The sequence below is a fragment of the Taudactylus pleione genome, unplaced genomic scaffold (assembly GCF_031769625.1).
Source record: "Taudactylus pleione unplaced genomic scaffold, aTauple2 ptg000092l, whole genome shotgun sequence".
In the NCBI taxonomy this organism is placed as follows: Eukaryota; Metazoa; Chordata; class Amphibia; order Anura; family Myobatrachidae; genus Taudactylus; species Taudactylus pleione.
The window spans coordinates 8,905,755-8,926,687 of NW_028284494.1; the positions used below are offsets into that span (position 1 = coordinate 8,905,755).

General features: G+C 44.2%; 1 protein-coding gene across 3 annotated transcripts in view; it reads left to right on the top strand.

Annotated features, from left to right (window-relative positions):
• The window catches only part of ARL15 (ARF like GTPase 15), a 384,574-nt gene that overhangs the window by 314,560 nt on the left and 49,081 nt on the right, over window positions 1-20,933 (top strand). For 2 of the 3 annotated variants that reach the window (XM_088469484.1, XM_088469485.1), the window contains 2 exons: window positions 641-936; window positions 1,226-1,318. The exons of the other annotated variant lie outside the window; for it this stretch is intronic. In XM_088469484.1, the coding sequence (XP_088325610.1) occupies window positions 641-936; window positions 1,226-1,307 (378 nt within the window). In that variant the 3' untranslated portion in view covers window positions 1,308-1,318. Of the gene's footprint in view, window positions 1-640; window positions 937-1,225; window positions 1,319-20,933 lie in introns of those variants that run through there. 3 annotated transcript variants of the gene reach the window in all.

Here is a 20,933-nt window from a genome sequence, read left to right on the forward strand (position 1 = left end):
TCATGAGAGCCTCCGCATTCACCAGGCGCGAGCTGCTGGTGCTTACGGAGGTGATGGATCGGCGGATAACCAGCCAGCCTCCACCCATCACCAACCGGGAGAAGCGATCCGCATATGCGGAGGTTCGGGCCCGCCTGCGCTCCTTCGGCTCACGCCGCCATATCGGGCAGCTGGAGCGCAGGTGGTCGGACCTGCAACGGCGGACGCCCCGCTTGCTGGCATGCTTTCGCATGCAGATCGCTGCGAGTAAGTTTAATGGATTGTGGTTTTCATGTTTGTCTTTGTGGCCCTAACTGCATGGCCATGTTTTCCGTGTCTTTCATCTTTATTCATTCTCCTCATATCTGCATGGCCATGTTTTCCCTGTCTTTCATCTTTATTCATTCTCCTCATATCTGCATGGCCATGTTTTCCCTGTCTTTCATCTTTATTCATTCTCCTCATATCTGCATGGCCATGTTTTCCCTGTCTTTCATCTTTATTCATTCTCCTCATATCTGCATGGCCATGTTTTCCCTGTCTTTCATCTTTATTCATTCTAATTTTTTATTTTTTGGGGGGGGTTTGGGGGTGCATTTGAAATTGATTTTGTTTGCGGATTTGTGTTGGATCTAACCACAATTTGTTTACCATCTTTTAGGGGCCCAGCGAAGACTCCCGCCAGACAGCGAGCACGGCCACTCTCCCCCACCCCCAGCCAACACTCCAACTCCACTCCTTCCCCTATTCCCCCCACCTCCCCAGCCTTCCTACACCCTCAGCCAGATTTTTCTGGACTCCTTCCCCTCCGTCCCAATTCCCCCTCTCCTCCAACCACCCCTCTTCGAATGACCCCCTCCCCGGAGTCTGTCATTACACCGCCCCGATCTTTGGGGAATGGACCCACCTCCGAGGAGGACGATGGAGGGCCTTCTGTAGCTGGCGTTGGGTCTTCCGGTATGTTTTTGTGGCTGTTTTTTTTCTACACAAACTGTTTGATTTTTGTTTTTAATTTTATGTTGTTTGTTTGTTTAACACAAAAATAAGTGGTTTTGGTCGTTTGCCGTAACCTGTTACTGCTGTTTTCAACATACACATAGCACACCTGTCTGAATTTGGACATAGGCCTTGTATTTTTGCCCTACACCATTTTAGTGTGATGAATTTTAATGCATTTTTTTTTTAATTGTTTTTTTATGTGGTTTCACTATTGTTGTATTAATCCCCAATTTTTTCTCACCCACAGAGGAACAGAGGCTTCGGGCAAATTTAACAGGATGTGTGGCCCAGATGCACAGCCAAATCATCGGGGTGCTGGTGGTCCTTGACCGTATGTCGGTCCTCCTTAGGGACTAGTTTTTTTTTGTTCAACATTCTGTAAATAAATTGTTTTGTTTGAAGTTACGTTCTGGCTCATTCGTTTTGTCCCAACCACATATTGTTTACCCTGACATAAGTATAGTGTTCCTGCAAGGATTTCACATTTGGCCAATAAGAGTGTGTGTTGTATTTTTGGGACAAACAGCCACAAGAAACACCTAACAGTACAAATCTGATTTCCCTTTTTTAGTGTAGTCACAATTAGATATTTCAACATTTTCCAGGTTCCTAGTTGGTGTGCAAGCAGCTTAGGGCAATATTACGAAGCAAAAGGATTGTCGAGGCTTCCTTTTGGTGTTGGTTTGGACCCAGAATAAAGGAATCATTTTTGCACAAATGGCGTCAGTACTGGATTACCCCTTAGTCAAATGTTACATGTGTAAACCTGGTTACACTTGGTGGTAACGTTACAAAAAAGGGACAACATTTCACTCTAAAAAAATTTAATACCAACATAACAGAAATTGCAAAGTGGTCACTCACAAACAAAACACACAGTGATAATCTCAAATACAACACATACCAAAAAACAAACACCCAAAAAAAACAATCAAGAACTGGTTGACGAAGGACCATGCCAACATGATTCCACATATATGGCGTGGCAAGAAGTGTTCCCGAATATAGCCACAAAATATCCACATACAGGTTTTGTAAGGGTAGCAGGAAGTAGTCATCGTTGGAGTGCCAAAGATTATGTCAAAAAACAGAAGAGGGAGAAACAAATTCGCAAAAAATTAGATTCTCTCAAACAAACCCAACCACATTAGGTATCAACACTGGTTTTTTGAAAATAATTACCTAAAAAATCTGGCCACCACATCATCGCGTATGGCCCCCCCCACATACTGACCTCCGACCAACCTCGGGGGGGCCATCCTCAGGTAAGGCATCCTCTGGCTGCATTGGGACACCACTCCTTATGGCGATGTTGTGAAATATCCCACACAGGACCACAATTTTCGAAACCATATCCGGCAAATACATGAGTTCGCCACCAGAGCGGTGGAGGCATCTGAATCGGCCTTTTAAAAGGCCGATACAGTGCTCCACCACTTGCCTGGTGGCAGTAAGTGCGGAATTATACTCACTTTGTGGCCCTGGTGTGGGAGCCAAATAAGGAGTGAGCAGCCAGGGCGTGCAAGGGTAGCCACTGTCTCCTGTGAAAACGAAAAGACAACATCAGGCTCACTCTGTATGAAGCTTAACATTGTTATGTACTAAAGGTCTCCACTTACCCAGAAGCCACGCATCACCAGCTTGTAGGTTGGTTAATTTGTGCCATATCCCTGATTGCCGGATGACGAAGGAGTCATGTGTACTTCCTGGTAATTTTGCATTCAGGGACAGGATCTGGAGGGAGGCATCACATACCACCATTACATTGAGGGAGTGATAGTGTTTACGGTTTCTAAATATTGCCTCCAGCCGTGCTGGAGGCTGAAGTGGTATGTGACTACCATCCACAACCCCTATGATGTGTGGGAAGCCAGCTATTAGGTAAAAATTGGCCTTGGCCACACTAAGGGCACCCATATCCAAAGGCATTTGAATAAAATGATGGAGGTGCTTGAAAAGTGCCTCCATCACTGCCCTCAGGATCCGGGAAAAGGAGGATTGTGAGATGCCCGCCACTATTCCCACCGTTGTTTGGAACGATCCTGAGGCACAGAAATGTAACACTGCCATTAATTGCGTAAGTGGTGGAATTGCTGTAGGACTGTCAATTTGCCGCTCAAGATCACTCTCTATTAATGAGAGAGTGTCTATGATGATTTTTGGAGGAAGACGGTATCGTCTTAAAACCTCATCATCTGGCATTCCAAAAAGGGTGACACGTGTTCGAAATATCTGGGGCCTTGCACGCCTACGATGCCTACGCCTGGGACGAGATTGAGGTTGGTCGGCTTCCGGGAGCAGGGCCAGAACAATCCGACCCAAATCAACCTGAAATGACAACATTGGAAGGTCAGCCTTTTTACAACACCCCAAAAAAATACATGTAACTTTGCTTTCAAATACCATCCAGTGATGCTTACATGCCGGGGTATTGTCATGATATGTTGTAACTGCAAATAATAACATCAAAAATATACATAATTTTATGCTGGCCATGTCATTATCACAAATTTAAGCAACACAAAACATAAAAGGGGACACACACACATTTGGCCCAAGAGCAAAATGACGTTACGCACACTACGCCAAATAGAGGCCAAATGTAATCAACCAATGCTCCAGGCGACAAAAAACATTATTAAGGGATGAATACACATTTCACAATGCGCTAATTAGTTCGCAAATACAGGGCACAATAGCAAGTAGTAAAAATGCGCTAATTAGTTCGCAAATACAGGGCACAATAGCAAGTAGTAAAAATGCGCTAATTAGATCGCAAATACAGGGCACAATAGCAAGTAGTAAAAATGCGCTAATTAGATCGCAAATACAGGGTACAATAGCAAGTAGTAAAATTGCGCTAATTAGATCGCAAATACAGAGCACAATAGAAAGTAGTAAAAATGCGCTAATTAGATCGCAAATACAGGGCACAATAACGGCGGCCAAAAATATTAACAAAAAACACAGAGTTCGATTTGGCAAAAAACAACGTCACATGTGGAAGGCCAACCAAAGTTGCGTACAGACAAACAAGAACATTCCCTAAACAATTTAACACATGAACTTACCAAGAGCTAATATCTAAGAAACCGGACCAAAATGTCCTTGGGGCAGAGCCAAAAAAAAACCTAAGAGAGATGAAATGACGGAAAAAAATTATTAGAAAAATCAACACCACAATGAGAGACAAATTGCCCCGAAGTTATACTTCCCCAAACTTACCAAAACTGGAAACGATCCAAAAAACCAAAAGTGAAAAAAAAGGAACTGAAAACCAAGAAAAACCGCTAACACAAAAAAAAAAGAAAACACGCAATCTCCAAAACCAGCCAACAATCAACTCCAACCAACGTAACCTCCAACATTCAATAAACGCCACCTCGAGTCGAAACGCCACAACCCATAAATAGTATTTAGTTTCCCGCCCAAATTAAGGAAGGATCAGAGGAACGCACAATCAATGATGCGGCCGCAAAATAAGGACGCATGTATAAATACGTCACAAGACAAAAACACAATTCTGGTGTATTTCTAGTTGGAACAACACACATGGATACAGACCAGGAAAACAATGGACAACAGTCCCGCGGTAAGTATTTCATGCATTTTGACTCAATGATTAATTCTAAACATATTATTGTGCAAGTTGGGAATTTTAGATTTCTTCAAATTACCCCAAATAGGTGAGGAAGATGACATGGAAGAGGCTGCTGGGCCCAGTAATCCGGGCAAAGCTGCCAAAAAGAAAAGGCAGCCACAATTCACAAGAAAGGAGATGGAGGTTTTGATTCAGAAGTGTGTGGACATCCTGCCACAGGCAGACAGGAATATGAGTGCAAGCCAGAAGTGGAGAATGTGGGAAGAGGTAGCCGTGGAGGTCAATAGGGTGGGGGATTATGTCCGTCTAGCCCGGGATGTCAAACGGCGGTAAGTAAACACTTGACCACCCTAAAACCAACAACCCAATCAAATAAAAAGTAATGTTTCCAATTTAACCCACAGATGGCAAGACTTCAAATATCGGCTGAAACAAAAAATGCCACACAGGGCTAGGCATGCAAGGGGGACAGGTGGAGGTCCCACCCCTGTGTCATTGGAGTTTACAGATTTAGAAGAGCTGGCACAGGGGTGTGTGCAGCCTGTGGAGGTGTTTGGCGTGTCCAACATGGATACGGACATGCCAGACTTTGCGGCTCCTCATGTTGTCCCAGGTAAATGTTGTGATGTCACCAACTGTGAAATGTTATTGTGCCAATATGTAGATTCTAATGTGAGTCTTTTCTCTTTTTTCCTAACAGAGACACAGGCGGATGAGTCTGCTCCAGAGGGGAGCCTTGGCCGCAGAATTTCTGCTGGCTCTGCAGGGGAGGAACCAGTACATCCGGCTGAGGACCCTGCAGAAGCCAGTCCAGGGCAATCCCCCTCGCAGGCAGTGTCCCTCCTCACAGAACTCAATTTCAAATCGGATTTCCATACGGAGATTCTGCAGAGGATGGACGCCAGTCTGGTACGGGTGGCTGAGGCCCTGGAGCAAAATGCTGCTGCCAACGTGACCATTGGTCAGGCCCTGGCGGAAAATACCAGGGCCAACATCCGCATCGCCACTGCCCTGGAGCAGCTCGTTCGCCAGCACATGGTGGAGCCGACCTCCCTTCCTGCCGGAACATCAGGATCCTCCACCTCTGGCACAACATCAGCCAATCCTCCAAATGTGCCTAGCCCTGTGCCTAGTCCAGAGGCCACAACATCTGCCTCTGGACAGGCCAGCCCGATGACATCCCGGACCCGGTCTGGCGCCCTCCCTCCCCCAGCCAAACGGGCGAAAAAACGGTGACACCATTGGCTACTTTTCCCACACTCCTTCTGTGCTTGCCTCATATTCCTTTCTGGCCAAAACTTCCCTCTCCTTTCTTGTGAATTGTTTTTAATTTTTACATTTACGTTTATTCAAAAATTATTGTTTGCACAATTAATAAATATTGTGGAACACTGCCCAAAATGTTGTAGTTCAATATGTTTTTTTTTTTATGGGTGGATACAAATAAATTTACCAGAAATGTACGACTTTGTATTCTGACATTCTTGACAAAATGGGTTACTTTTAATCCGGGCCCACAAGCCAACAACGTTCAAAAACAAAAATTACACATTGTAAAAAAAGTGCTCGTTAAGGAACGTTTAAAACATTACCTAAGGAGTAAAAAACACCTTGCAAACACAAAATGAGGGACCAAACCTAAACATGATGACATTATTGTTACAATAGTCCAAAAACGAACACATTGCGGCCAAAATACACCCCCACAAATGTACGCTAATTGATTGTGTAATCGTGACATTAGCAGCTATTATTTCCACCTGCGTTCGGTTTTGTGCTATCCAAAAAAACTGCTTTCCAAACACATACCAACCCGGTTTTCAATCCAACACTAATTGAGTTTCTGACAAGCCGTGATTAATCGATGCAACATCGTGGAGTGCCGGGACGGAGGAGAAGGCCATCGCCACTGTGGTCGAGTTATCCAGCCCCTAAGCTGTGCGAGCATTTTGAAAGGAAAGAGGATCATCCAGTGACGTATGAGTTTTTTTACGAACACATTTGACGTTCGCATTTGTTAATGTATGTACGCCCCAAAAACGCCTCGCCACGCCTGCGTTTTTCCATCTCCACCCCCGTCAACGCCCAAAAACGGCCTGTTCTGTCAATCACATTTGACATGTCACTTCCTGTACGCTATTTGACGAACGAGACAAAAAAAACTCGCAATCAGCCGTACGCACATGCGCAGTGTAACACCGGCGCATGCGCGGTTAGTCAACATCGGAACGCAACGAGCGTACTGCCTCGAACGAACGGCTCTGAATCAGGGCCTAAGTCAGATAGGACAAAGACAGTGGCGTCCCTCCCCTGGTTGCCACCCGGTGCGGGCAGCAGAGTAATGCGCAAGGTGAAGTCAGTAAAAAAGACTGTGTCCTTGTGTGTCGGGGCGTGGTCTCACTTGTAGGGGGCGTGGCCATGTGACCCGAACTCCCATTTTAGTCACTCTGGGGGTGCCAGCAGGGCCGGATTAACAATGGGACGGATGGAGCTTCAGCTCCTGGCCCCCCATTAAAAATAGGTCCACAGCATCTTCTGTTCTGCTGTAGACAGGAATTGTTTTTCCTGCTACAGCAACCCGCTAGCGGTTATCCAAGACCCCTCCCCCCAACCGCGAGCCTCCCCCCCGGGATTGAATACTGACATAAATCGATCACACAGCAGCGCAGAGGAAGGCTTCACTAGTCTTCCCTCGACCGCATACACATAGAGTCCCTCGCTGTGTGATGTCACGACGTGCGACGTCACTTAAGTGCCACCCTGTCTACGGTTCGAGGCGGGGCCCAGAAAGAAGCAATCCGGCGGCCGCGTACTATCTGTGATCTCTGTGAGGGGCCTGAGGGCTGCTCGATGACCAGGGACTGTCCCTCTGAGGTGTCAAGAGAATGGGTCAGTAGGTCCTGCTGCCTGCTGGTGATCGGGGACACAGAACAGAGGCCTCATACGTCTTGCTGGCTGCTGACAATCAGTTTGCAGGTGCTGACAAGATACACACACACATATGTGTGTATATAATATATATATATATATATATATATATGTGTGTGTATGTATATTGTATATGATATGTATATATAATACTGTGCAGTATGTGTAGTGTATATATCAATATATATATACAGTATGTGTGTGTGTGTATATATATATATATATATAATGGATAATTGTGCAATGAGGGCCTGATTCAAACCCGGTCGCAAGCGCTGAGCGCTCGCAACTGGGTCGCTGAGTGCTCGCAACCGGGTCCGTCGTGCGCATGCGCGAGACCCCGGATAGCGACGTTGAGTGACAGCACGCCCCTTTTGGTGGGCGGGCCGGGGGGGTGGCTGCCCAGACGGAGGTGTTCCCATGAGAACGCATACCGTCTGGGGGAGGCCCCACTGACATCACAAGTGATGTCAGTGGGAGAGCTTTCAGCTCTGTTTGAGCCAAAAGCACTCCAGGGCTTGCGGCAGACGAGACCCTACCACAAGGGTCTCGTCGCAAGCTCGATGGTCTTGACCATCGTGACCATCTTTTTGGCCACTCGCTATAGCTGTGGGTGGTCACCCACAGCTATGCGAGCAGCCAGGAGGCCGCTCTAAAATCAGGAAGGATGGCCCTGATTCAGAGCAAGCGCTCTGTCAGAGCATCCGGCCCTGTGTTCAGTTAATCGGCAGGGACTCCGGAACACAAAGCGTTACAGGAAAGCAGTCCTTACGGGGTACGGTGCTAACGGGTCCTTGGAGATCAGCGACTGCACCAGGCTTGTCCCATGCTGCTTATTTTAACTTTGAATGTATGTAACTGATTGCTTTTAGTTTATAAAGTTTTTATATTTATATAGCAATGGTACAAGCAACAGGAGGAAGAGGAAAGGAGGAGATATCTCAATCTGCTCACTTCTGCAGCAGCCGTCCCGTCCTGCTATGGGGATGCCCTGCTAAAGAGGGATCTTGCAACTCCTCTCTGGTGCAGGACGTCCCAAAACGCTTGGCAAATTTTGCCAAAAGAGGAAAGCAGGAGATATTGGAGAGATCTCCTGTTTTCCATCCACCTGCTTGCTCAGCATCCACAGATTTACATGGGGACGGTATTTACCAAGATCAAGAAAGCTTTGTAGAGCTTGTCTGCATGGGCTAACACCATCTTCACCTGATCTAGGACTGTCCTGCCGAAATGGGATTTTGCAATCCCTCTCTGGTGAGCTACAGGACATCCCAAAGTGCTTTGCATCCACAATCACATCACTTCTATCTACAGCACCTTTGCGACTGCTGCGCATGTGCAATCTTTCCAGTAGTCACAAGAGGATCCGTAGATAGAAGTAAAGTGATTGCGGATACGTTTTACTTTACTACTTTCTCATCGACAGGACGGGTTCTTATCAGAGTCCTTGTTCTAGCGATTAAAATGGATACATCCGAGTGGAACAATAATCTCTATTGCGACAATTGGATTCTTAATTTTTTGGGGTAGACCACATAATTGAATAGATATATCCCTATAGCTATTAGTAAGGTAAGGTCTCTCTTTTTGCATATAGAGAGATTTCAAAATCATGACATCGCTAGGTGACCCACATAGTAGAGGGGTTTCATAATTACATCATCATTATGTGCCATTTTTCTTTTTTGTAATATTACAATCACATTAACACATTTATTTGTGAACTATCACATTAAGCGAAGAGGGGTGAGAGATTGAGGGTTTTTTAAGGTAGCATAATCTGTGTAGACCCCACCCCCACATCATTAGTCACCCTCCTGCAGCGTTAGTCACACCCCCCTGTGGCCACACACAGTAGGCCCTTCATACATTTCAGCTCCAGGCCCATGTGGACCTTAATCTGGCACTGGGTGCCAGAGATGCGGACTGCCACCCGGGAACCAGTCTATTTGCAGTGTCGGCTCCCTCACTGTGTCAGGAGCTGAGTGCAGCATGTAATGCTACAGTGCAGCACCCAGCTCCTGTCACTGCGGAGTCGTCGGCACTTTGGTGTCATCCCTCGGTGGGTGACACCCAGGTGCGGCCCGCACCCTCCTTGTGACGCCACTGGACAAAGAGACAGGAGGACTACAAGCAGTTTGATGTTGCCGACTGGCTCTGGAGCAGAAAAGCGTTATCTTGTGAGATGTGAATAGACCAATCACATGTTGGGCGTAACCACACAGAAGGATGGGTTTCACAAATCCAGTAGTTCAGTTTAATGTACATCAAATTGAACCCATCTATGTATTTATGTGGCTACACACATATCTGCCAGCAGTTTTTGGGGAACTAAAGAGTCAGTGGGTGGGATGTATCAATGAGAAAAATGCGTTGAAACCCTGAAAATGCTGGTTTGACCACATTTCTCATATGCACCAAGCTCCAGAGTGCTATGCACTGCGGGGCTTGGTTGCGGTGGGTAACGCCATCTTCCTGATGGCGTTACCCATAGAAGCTTGTGGGCTTCTATCGGGAGTGAGCTGACAGAGAGATCCAATCGGATCCCTCCTAGCATCCACCACGGCATGCGCAGAAGGATGCCGTAGAGGCTTCTGGGTCATAGACCCGAAAGTCCCTCCAGCACAAAGGACCGCTCTTACCGACAGAGCGGTCCTTTGCGGTGATCGTCATGCATACCGGCGTTACCAACGACCAGCAGAATCGTGAGTGCGATGCTTCCTGCATCCCGCCCAGTGTCAGAATGAAGCTGTTTTCTTCCAAAAGTGGTGTAATTGGGACATATTCAGGGCAGTAAATCTTTCTCCCAAATTTCCCTCTATGTATGCTGGCTAGTACGACACAAGCAAGATGGTCTTTGGCTATCCAGTTTTACTAAGCGGCACAGCCAAATGAATCCTCATTGTAAAAGGACGTTTCAGTCCTTTTGCAGGCCACACACATGGTTGATATACCTTGAAAAAGGGAAATCTAAGCACTCAATCAGTTGTGACCCAGCACGCTGCAATGAACTGAGGCGAGCTACAAGACGTACAAAGATCAAAACAGGAAACCAGGCAAACAAGATGATGAATGAGTCAGACACATGCTTAGCACATAGTTATGCTTTTAATCACTGAATACCTGCAGCACTCAGCTTAGCACTTCAGTGTCAGGGGAAATTTATGAACATTGGTGCATAGGGAAAGGGCCATAACCATGGCAACCAGTCAACTGTTAACTTTTCTTTTCTAACCTGCTGAGCAAAATGACAACTTGGGGCATATTTTTTTAATATGTCCCCCTTCATGGCGAAACAAAATCTCTTATGAGCAGCATTTAATAAAAAAAAAAAAAAATTGCCATAGTGGTAAGTATTAACTTACCTGAACCAGTTCCCTTAGTTAAACTAAAAGTTGATTCATGCATGCTTATAACTAAGTTCAGTTGAAAAATAAATATAGTTTATTTTTAAAGTGGCATTAAATGCATTTTTCAAAGAATAAAGCATTTTTTTTTTTTTTTAATAAAAATTTTGTTTGATTATCATCCTTCTGATATGGCGATAAGAGAACAGATATCACGGTGGTACAAGTAACATCATGTTTGTTAAACAGACTTCCCCAGAAGTTTTCGCCAACGGTACATACACAGGTTGGTTATCATTGGCTGTAAACCTTTTTATGTATTGGGCACAGTGATAATGGAATCTATATGATTTACCGGCGGACAGGATGCCAGCGGTCAGAAGGCCGACAGCGGCATCCAGATGGTGAACATCCCGACGGGCCAGTAAGTAGTCTAACCGTCCTTCTCCCCCTCCCCCCTCTCCACCCTAACTCTCCCCCGGGTGTGCCTAACCCTAACCTCCCCACAGTAGTGCCTAAACCTAACCCTCCCTGAGCGGTGCCTAACTCTAACCTTCCCCCGGTGGTGCCTAACCCTAACAACCCCCTCCTCACAGCCTAACCCTCCCCGTTCGGTGACTAACCGATCCAGGCAGGTCCCTAAACCCAACCCCTTTTTTCCCACCCTAACTTGCATACTTGCCTTCGGGATGTCGGTGGTCGGAACTCTGATGTTGGTATCTTGATCCCCTCAGGATGCCAGTTTCTGCATTCTGACGGGCGTCGGGAGTCCGGCGTCTATATCCTGACGTCCGGCATCCCGTCCACCATCATCTTGACTGGATCCCGTGATAACGATTCGTATTGCTGGTGACAAAAATCGATTTTCACTGACAATAAGGCTTTTTGGCCTTTGCTAAATATGCGCCTCGGTCGTGTTACAATGCCTTTTCATAAATGTGTTTATTAGTGATACAGATGTGTTACAGGGATGTGCGCCGACCCCCGGGTTTTGGTTTTGGATCTATCTCCTCGGGTTTTGGATCTGGATTTGGTTTTGCCAGAACTGCCTCTTGCGTGTATTCGTTTTGGATTTGTATTTTTATTTAAATTTTTTTATAAAACTGCTAAAATCACATTATTTGGGGTTTTTTTGTTCCTACAGTATTATTAACCTCAATAACATTAATTTCCAATAGTTTCCAGTCAATTTTGAACACCTCACAGCTCACAATATTGTTTTCATCCAGTTTAGGCCCAAAATTTGCACCAAGCTAGCTGGCTGACTAAGCTAAGTGGCAGCAGTGGGCGGCACAAACACATGGCAGTTCAACTTCCAACATGGCACATAAAGAAACATATGTTTTTATTATTCAAGAGGCCTGTGGGAGTTGGAGTATTCCGAAGCAAATTTATGAGGGAGGAGGGGAGGCATTTACCAAAAATGTTGGTAAGCAAATTGTCAGCTCAATAGGCATGTGATGCAGCGATGGCTTCTCCTTCAGTTTCTCCAGCAAGTGCATCCACTGAGAAAATATAAAACTAAGACTCACTGCTGATGCAGATGAGCCAACACAAAACACAAAAACTTTTTGGATGGATGCGCTGCAGATGACGTAACAGGGAGGTGATTCCTAGATGGTTAAGCTTCCTACCTCTACTTACTCTGGCTTTACAAAGGGTACAGATGACTTGACAATTGTTGTCCGGATGTGGGTAGAAATAATTCCACACATAAGAAGTAGATTTTTTTTTTTTGACAATGGGCGGCAGTGTCACCGTACAATAATAGCGCAGCTAAGTTGCTAATGCACACATATCAAAAGAAACAGTACTTTTATTTCTTTTTACACTGGGGAAGAGCACCCCTAACTGACAGAGCACCCCCCCCCCCCCCATGGACTGCAGCCCTAGCCTGATGGACAGGACAACAACACAGCAGCAGCCACAGTTAATTGACAGGACAAGTGACAGCAGCTGTAGCACCCACTGAATGAAGCCCCCCTTTATATACTGCAGCCTAAGCCCCTTTATGGACACACACACTGAGTGACTGACTAGTGACTACACGTCTGCTAGCTTCTATCTCCACAGCCGGCGTGAAAGTGGTGCAGATCACGGGGACCTTTATATAATCTAAAATCCGCGAGAATCCAACAGTGGGAGGATGATGCGTTTTGCCTCATTTTCGGATCCGAGTCAGGCGGGAAAACTCGAGCCAGACTCTGATCTCGCCTCGGAACACGAAGTTCGGGTGGGTCCGGTTCTCTGAAAACCGGACCCGCTCATCTCCAGTCTCCATACAACTTACCTCTGTGAGTCCCCAAACATCTTACCTCTGTGTGCTACAAGTCGCGCTAAACATAACGTGTGAGCAATGTGCGACTCGGTAGCGCCAAGCTTCTTTTCGTGTGACTTTTTACCTTCAAATGTAACTTATTCGCACTGCGAATAGAATGCACAAGCATCTTATGCTAATTAAAATATGTGGCATGCCTATATTCTGTGCAAATAAGAGGCATTTGAAGGTAAAAAGTCACACAAAAAGACGCTTTGCGCTACCGAATCACGCCATGGCGTGGCGTCACTAGAAGGGCTGTTTAAGGTGCAAAGAAGTAAGATGTATGTGGACTCACCTGTACCTGTGTGATGTCTTATGAGTACAACCTCTACATGTAGCACCAATAATTGCAATTTGACTTTATACTTGGTTATATTAAAGCTCAGTTTATGACCTTACTCAATTCTCTTACCTCCTTTATACCATTCCTGACTGGAGGGCCTTTTAAGAGATGTAAGACCCATGTTCAGCACATTACCAGTGTCTTTACTGTCTCCTGTGTTGGCGCCATCTTTCCAAAGACCTTGCCGGACAGATGGCACAGCCAGCAGGAAGTGTTGTGGGTAATGCCACATGGGTACAGTGGAGAATCTGTCCTATATGCAAAATGTGGTCTGAACCAACATAACAGAGATTACTGCCTATGACTTCACTAGAACTCAGGGCCATTACTTAGGTATGATAAGTATGAACTGCCAGTTAAGTAATACTCTGTATTGTTAAAGCAAGTGACAGAAAGAACGGCAGTGTGTACAATAGATTATGGCTGTTTTAGAGCCGTGAAGTAAAGGGGTGCTGTCATTCCTCCCTGAACACCTTGGACCCTACTATGCCTTTTGCCAACTATTCTCAGAGCAGAGCCGGGAACCTGGTACACTAAATTGGCATTGTCGGGCTCCATATGAAAATATGAATTGGGTCCTGGCGATGCACTGTGTAGGTAATAGTAAACATCAGCGCCATCAATGTATAACAGTGCAGTCACATGCACGTTTCCCTTTAAATCCTAATGTTAAATGAATAGTTCTATTTATAGTTGTCATTATTGTGTGTAATATTGGATATATACTGGACAATTGGTAAACCTGCATCATTGTACAGATAAAGTTCCTGGCAGTCTTTTACCGTCTCAACCCCTTAGGAGAGTCCACAGCTTCACACAAACATAAGTCAAATACATTATGAATTTCCCTAGGAGAATCAACAAGTTTTCCAGCTGTTTGGATACTTTGTCTAAAACCTGCCCAGTTCTCCTCTCCCAGCGCTGTTCTGGGCTTCAGTAACTTGAGTTTTGATTGCTTCACTGCTCTGTTTCATAGCCTGTGCCAAATTTTGAACATTGTGTGTGTTTGTTGTTGTTGTGTTGTTGTGCAAGGTTTGAACTCTTACCAACTAGGAAAAAGTGATATATATAATATATATATAAAATATATATATATATATATATATATATATATAAAGATAGATATAGATAGGTAATATCTACATGTATAATAGACCTGTGTGATCCTGCCTTATTTCATGCTAGTGTCAGCTGAAACGTTTTATAAATCCTCTGCTAAGCGTTTCAGTACCATTAACCAGATAATATTTTCTGCGGTTGTTTCCGCAAAGGTATGTTGCAAGAATAGCTGTTGAAACATTAATTCCGGTGGATTTCTTGCCTTGTCTTCAATTTATTGGGAGTGTATGCTACACTAAGGTTCTGGGCCATTTTACGTTAAATACTTGAACAGGCCCTGAAAAAAAAAAAAAGGTTTAAGCCACAAAGAAGACGCTCATAATGACTTCAACATGATCCCAAGAGGTGCTCGGAACTTGTCTGAAATGTGCACAGGTAATGGTCCCCATATATAAACCGTAAGGTACTTGCTTGGAATTTTGACATTTTTAGTTAGTACACATTTTCTTTCAGAGAAATCTGGTTAAGTGCTACAGCATTTATTCGACTTACAAACATGCCTAGTAACATTACATAAAAAAGTGATAATCAGTTGACTGTGTAACCTAAAAGCCACATACTGGGCTGTTTTCACTATATTACTATATGCATCGGTGCTAGAATGTTTTTAGGTTGGGGGGGCCAAGATATAATTTTATAATTACATTGTCTCCCATAAGAAAAAGTATGAAACACATTGTCCCCCACAGAAAAAAAAAATAACATTGAGGGTGGTTTAAATGGTTTTTATTGGGTGCCGAAATGTAATGGGCCCCTGACAGATCTATTCGGGAGCCAGTGCCGCGGTTGCCCAGAGTAATGGTGCGTACACACTACACGATATGCTCCCTGAGCGATATCGTGTAGTGTGTCCCCGGCAGGCTGTGCTCAATGTCATTCATGACATTGAGCACAGCCGCTGAGCGATATCAATAACGATATCGTTCAGCGCCGGGCTCTCTCCCCCATTCCCCAACATGCAGCAACCTGACGACATCGTCAGGTTTGCCTGCATGTCAGCCCGATGAACGGCGATGATCAAAGGACCCGCGGGAACGCGCGTCGTCGTTATCGTTCATCGTTTTGGGGTTAAAAATGGACAATAAAGTGGACGACTGAACGATAACGATATCGTTATCGTTCAGTCGTCCACTTTATCGCCCAGTGTGTACGCACCTTAAGGCCCAATTTAATTTGAGACGTTGTGTCACCAGTTTCCAACACATGCAGCCCCGTAATAGGGCACTGGTGCACCCTGAGCGGCGCCCATACCATCATAACTCTGTGCCCCAGGGGGTTAAGGGTTCGGGAGCCACTTCACGGGGTAACCAGGGTGCTGCTTCGAGCGGCAGTACAGATCCCACAGCACTATGGGAGACGACGGAGCCAGCATCACCCTCCTTATGGCCCTGACCCCGTGGTCTCTCTACAGACATTAGCTTTTAAATATTGTAGCAATTCAGCAAAGATGTATTGTCACACAGCGCACCCCACGCATGTTCTTTCCAGAGGCGCAGCTCGCACATTGTTTTGAACTGAAGGGAAGTATTATCATACCTTCTAAAGAGGGACAAGGGGAGGTGTTTCCCATAGCAACCAATCAGATCCTTGCTATAATTTTACAGAATGAACTAGATGAATGATAGCTAGGATATGATTAGTTGTTAGGGAACACCTCTACTTGTACTCTTTAGAAACATTAATAAATATCCCTCTTAAATCCAATGGGACAGGGACTGATGTAAATGATAAAGTATTCGCTGTACACTAACTACATAAAGAAATAAAAAATATTATATTCTTATACTCATGCAGAACTATTCACATTTGGCATATCCTATTCCTTTTTAAATATCTTACAATAATCCTATTTAAGACATTAAGGTTTTTATTGCAAACCATTTAGTCATCTTTTATATGTTGGTGTGTTTACAAGGACATAACGTAATTTACAGTCATGTAAAAGTTACTAGTGATTTTTTTCTCTTTAATTTTAGAGGGACTGGAGTTTGTGTAGAGAGATTTATATATCTGTACTTGGTTATTTTATTTTTTTTACATTTTCTTCTTCATGCTGTGTGTTCCAGTGAGCAGTTGGATGTCGGTTAAAGATGTTAAATCAATCATGAATTAAAGTTCCAGCTCTAGAGACTTGATGGTTAGCAGATCATCTTTATTGGTTCATGTTCATTTTAAGTACATGGTTTCAAGATGAAATAAGACATTGCCTTCCAATTTGTATGGACTAAATAATAATCTCAGATCAACATTATTTTTCTTTATCATTTAATGTGATATATAAAAATCTTAATTGAGTACTATAATGGGGCTGTGTATTATTATATTTTTCTAACCATCAAGGTTAAATTGAATCAATTCTTCCTGAAGTGCAGTGCCCCTTTCCAATCTCTCCCCCCCCCCCCCCCCCAAAATATAAAATTACAAATCGGATTAAAAAAAAGAAAAAAAAAACATAACTTCACTCCTTTGACTGTATCATTCAGAAAAGTTTGAAAGTTGTCTTGTTTCTTACAACATAGCGTATTTCTGGTTTTGAATCATCACTAACCATTTAAATTAACATTTTACCACTTAAGCAGTGGCGGATCCAGGGGGGGCGATAAGGGCGATTGCCCCCTGTAACACCCATCCCCGCCCACCCGCTGATCCTGTAGGCAAAGGCGCAGCTCTGGGCAGTGCAGAGGCTGGGGTGACCTGAGCTATGGAGGAACCTGCGGTTGGAGATGCCGTTCCTCCCACCCATCCGCCGGCACCACTGATATCCTCTCTTACTATTGCTGCCTGTGCCTGCCTCTCCGTTTGACAGCCTGCTGCTGCTGCTATTCAGAGGCTGAGAGAACTAAGGAGGCAGGCACAGACAGCCGCGACCCGTGCAGATACAGTCTGCCTGACAAGTCTGAGCCTTAGCATGGATCTATGAGGATGAGGGCGGAGGGCGGCTGCGCTGTGGCAGTCAGTGCACGTGGCTACAATCAAGGAGCCATTCAGAGGATCCTGGCGCCGACTGCTCTGTAATTGTGAATTTGTGAGAGGAGCGGACTGTAACTGCTTCCTCTGAGTCTGCACTAGCCGCCAAGCAGACACATGGAAGATGCCACAGCAGCCCACCCAAGCTCGCAGCCTGAGGCTGACAGTAAGTGAGATGAATATTGATTGAAATTTTTTATTTGATTATTTTTTTTTTAATGTGGCAGAATGTTTTTTTTTTTTCTCATGTGTTAGCTCGTAGATGTGTTTTTATCTCATGTGGGGGCCTGTGTGTGTGTTTTTATCTCATGTGGGGGCCTGTGTGTGTGTTTTTATCTCATGTGAGGGCCTGTGTGTGTGTTTTTATCTCATGTGGGGGCCTGTGTGTGTGTTTTTATCTCATGTGGGGGCCTGTGTGTGTGTTTTTATCTCATTTGGGGGCCTGTGTGTGTGTTTTTATCTCATGTGGGGGCCTGTGTGTGTGTTTTTACCTCATGTGGGGGCCTGTGTGTGTGTTTTTATCTCATTTGGGGGCCTGTGTGTGTGTTTTTATGTCATGTGGAGGCATGTGTGTGTGTTTTTATCTCATGTGGAGGCATGTGTGTGTGTTTTTATCTCATGCGGGGGCCTGTGTGTGTTTTTATCTCATGCGGGGGCCTGTGTGTGTGTTTTTATCTCATGCGGGGGCCTGTGTGTGTTTTTATCTCATGTGGGGGCCTGTGTGCACCGCACACCCTGCACCCAGTATAAACGTGCCCCTGATAATAACACTTCTGTGCAAAGCCAGAAGAGGGGTTGTATTTGAAAAATGACAGGAGCAGATTGGTTGGTACCTTATCTCTCTCCAAGCTTTAATAACTCTCCCCGTGTAGTATGTAAAATACACGAGGAGCAGACTAACTGGTACAATGATGTTAGTGGGCCCCTCATCCAGTAGGCCCAAACACAGTACAGGCAGCCATTGTGTTGCCTGTACAGATGGGTCCTCTCCATTTACTAGGGACTAGTGACATCACTTTGGCATGACTAAGGTTCCATAAAATATATATATATATATATATATATATCTGCACTCGTTGGACCGGCACTCCGCTGAACTAAATGAAGAATACTCCCGTGCCCTCAGGAAATAAATGCAGAAAGTAGCAAACACTGCGGCACTTGAATATTTGAAGAATTATTTAATGTGTTCCTCACACACATATGACCGACGTTTCGGAGCCACACGGAGCGTGTGGCTCTGAAACGTCGGTCATATATGTGTGAGGAACACATTAAATAATTCTTCAAATCTTCAAGTGCCGCAGTGTTTGCTACTTTCTATATATATATATATATATATATATATATATAATTAATAATATTTAATAATAATATACTTTTTATTTAATTTTATAATTAAAAACCGGGGCATTCAGGTAACCTGACGTTTCCTCAAGCCATGATGGCTGGAATCACACCACTAACTGCACTGACCCTTTATTGCAAGTAATTTATATGGCTCGCACATATTCTGCAGTGCTTTAATATTTGGTCATTCACATCAGTCCCTGCCCCAGTAGAGCTTAGAATCTATATTACCTACCACATGCTCACATACATTCACACTAGGGTTCCTACTTGAACTTCCCCTCCAGGATCTTTATGAGCTGTGGTCCATAAAGTAAGCAATTATGTGCCGGTGGTACCTCTGGTGGACAAATAGATAGAAACACCTGTCACCATGTGTAAGTTTAGATGACTTCTTGTTGTACCAAGCAGCCCTTCTTATTCATAATCAGGCCTGTAAAATAACTGCAGGGCTCAAGGGGTACACATGTGTGATGGAACGCAGCTGTCCTTGCTGTACAGTCCTACCTCCCTGTCTCTCTCACAATACATTTCAGATTTTGGAGGGGCCACTTGAAGCTATTCCATTTTTTTTTTTTCTTCATTAAACCCATGAAGTCTTAATGCACATAGATCAACACTGGTTTATTTTCAGCCATTATGTTTTTTTAAATCATTTAACTCTACAACCAGTAGAGTTGATTAAAGTGATTTTATTTTTTTCCCATGCCCAAGATATGATTTACTGAAATGCCATCATCTAGTGTAACTATCTCTCGCTGCCAACTCTCACTGGTCTGTTTGTGACTTTGTGTGTTGTCCGGCCACCTTTTAACTTGTTGAACAGCACTTTTAACAGCTGGCTTTCTTGGAATGCATTGTAGATACTGATACATTTGTGAGTATGTATTTATCTGTAGATTATAAATACAATAGCTTAATTGAGCTTAGATATGACAATTATTTTCACACGTGGAAGAGTTTACTTGGTGCACCCAGCTGTCATATATTATTGTCAGAATTAAGCTCTCAGGGGGTTTGATTCATACTCTGCAGGTGCTTATTCTCTCATACACTGCGCACTGTGCCTAGTTTCTTACCTCTACTATGCGCATCTGTGTCTAATTTTTTTTTTTAAAGCATAGTCCACCCAAGCTTCAGATTTTCAAATGCTTAAATATTCCCATAGGTGCAAAAATTCCAGGATGCAAATAAATAATACAATTTTTGGTAATAGATTACTTACCGAGGGAGTTTTTTTCCCGAATATACTCATTATGCTTGATTAAAGAATCCATGTAATACATTTTAATTATGTAATGCAGTGTTCTCTCCACGGCCGTTTTGATGGGAGCTCCTTCTGGTGCTTTTCTAACGCTGCCCGGCACCCAGCTGAACCCCTACCCCGGTCCGCACTCCCCCGTCATCCCACTGGCTACGTTATAATGCCGCTTCGGCATAAAAAAAAAAATCTCTGGGAGAGCACTGTAATAAATTCTATATTGTATAATTTGAATGCTCTTTTTCAGTCTCCTTTATTTCTGCCTGAATAATCAATGTGGATGCGGATCTATAACTCTATACGGCGAATGCTGTGTCTGATATACTAATAGAGAGGTCTCCCCAACACTTACCCCAGCCACACTTTCCAAAGGTCCCTAGCACCCGCAGTGAGACTCTGAGGCCCTGTGTAATAACAATGTACAGGTTGAGTCTCCCATATCCAAAATGCTTGTGACCAGGTGTATTTTGGATATCGGAATATTCCGTATTTTGGATTATTTGCATACTATAATTAAATATCTTGGGTATGGGACCCAAATCTAAACACAGAATGCATTTATGTATTATATACACCTTATGCACACAGCCTGCAAGTCATTTTATACAATATTTAAAACAATTTTGAGCATCAAAAAAAGTTTCTATACATACATGAAATTCAGTTATGTTTCATATACACCTTATACATACAGCCTGAAGGTAATAGTATACTGTATT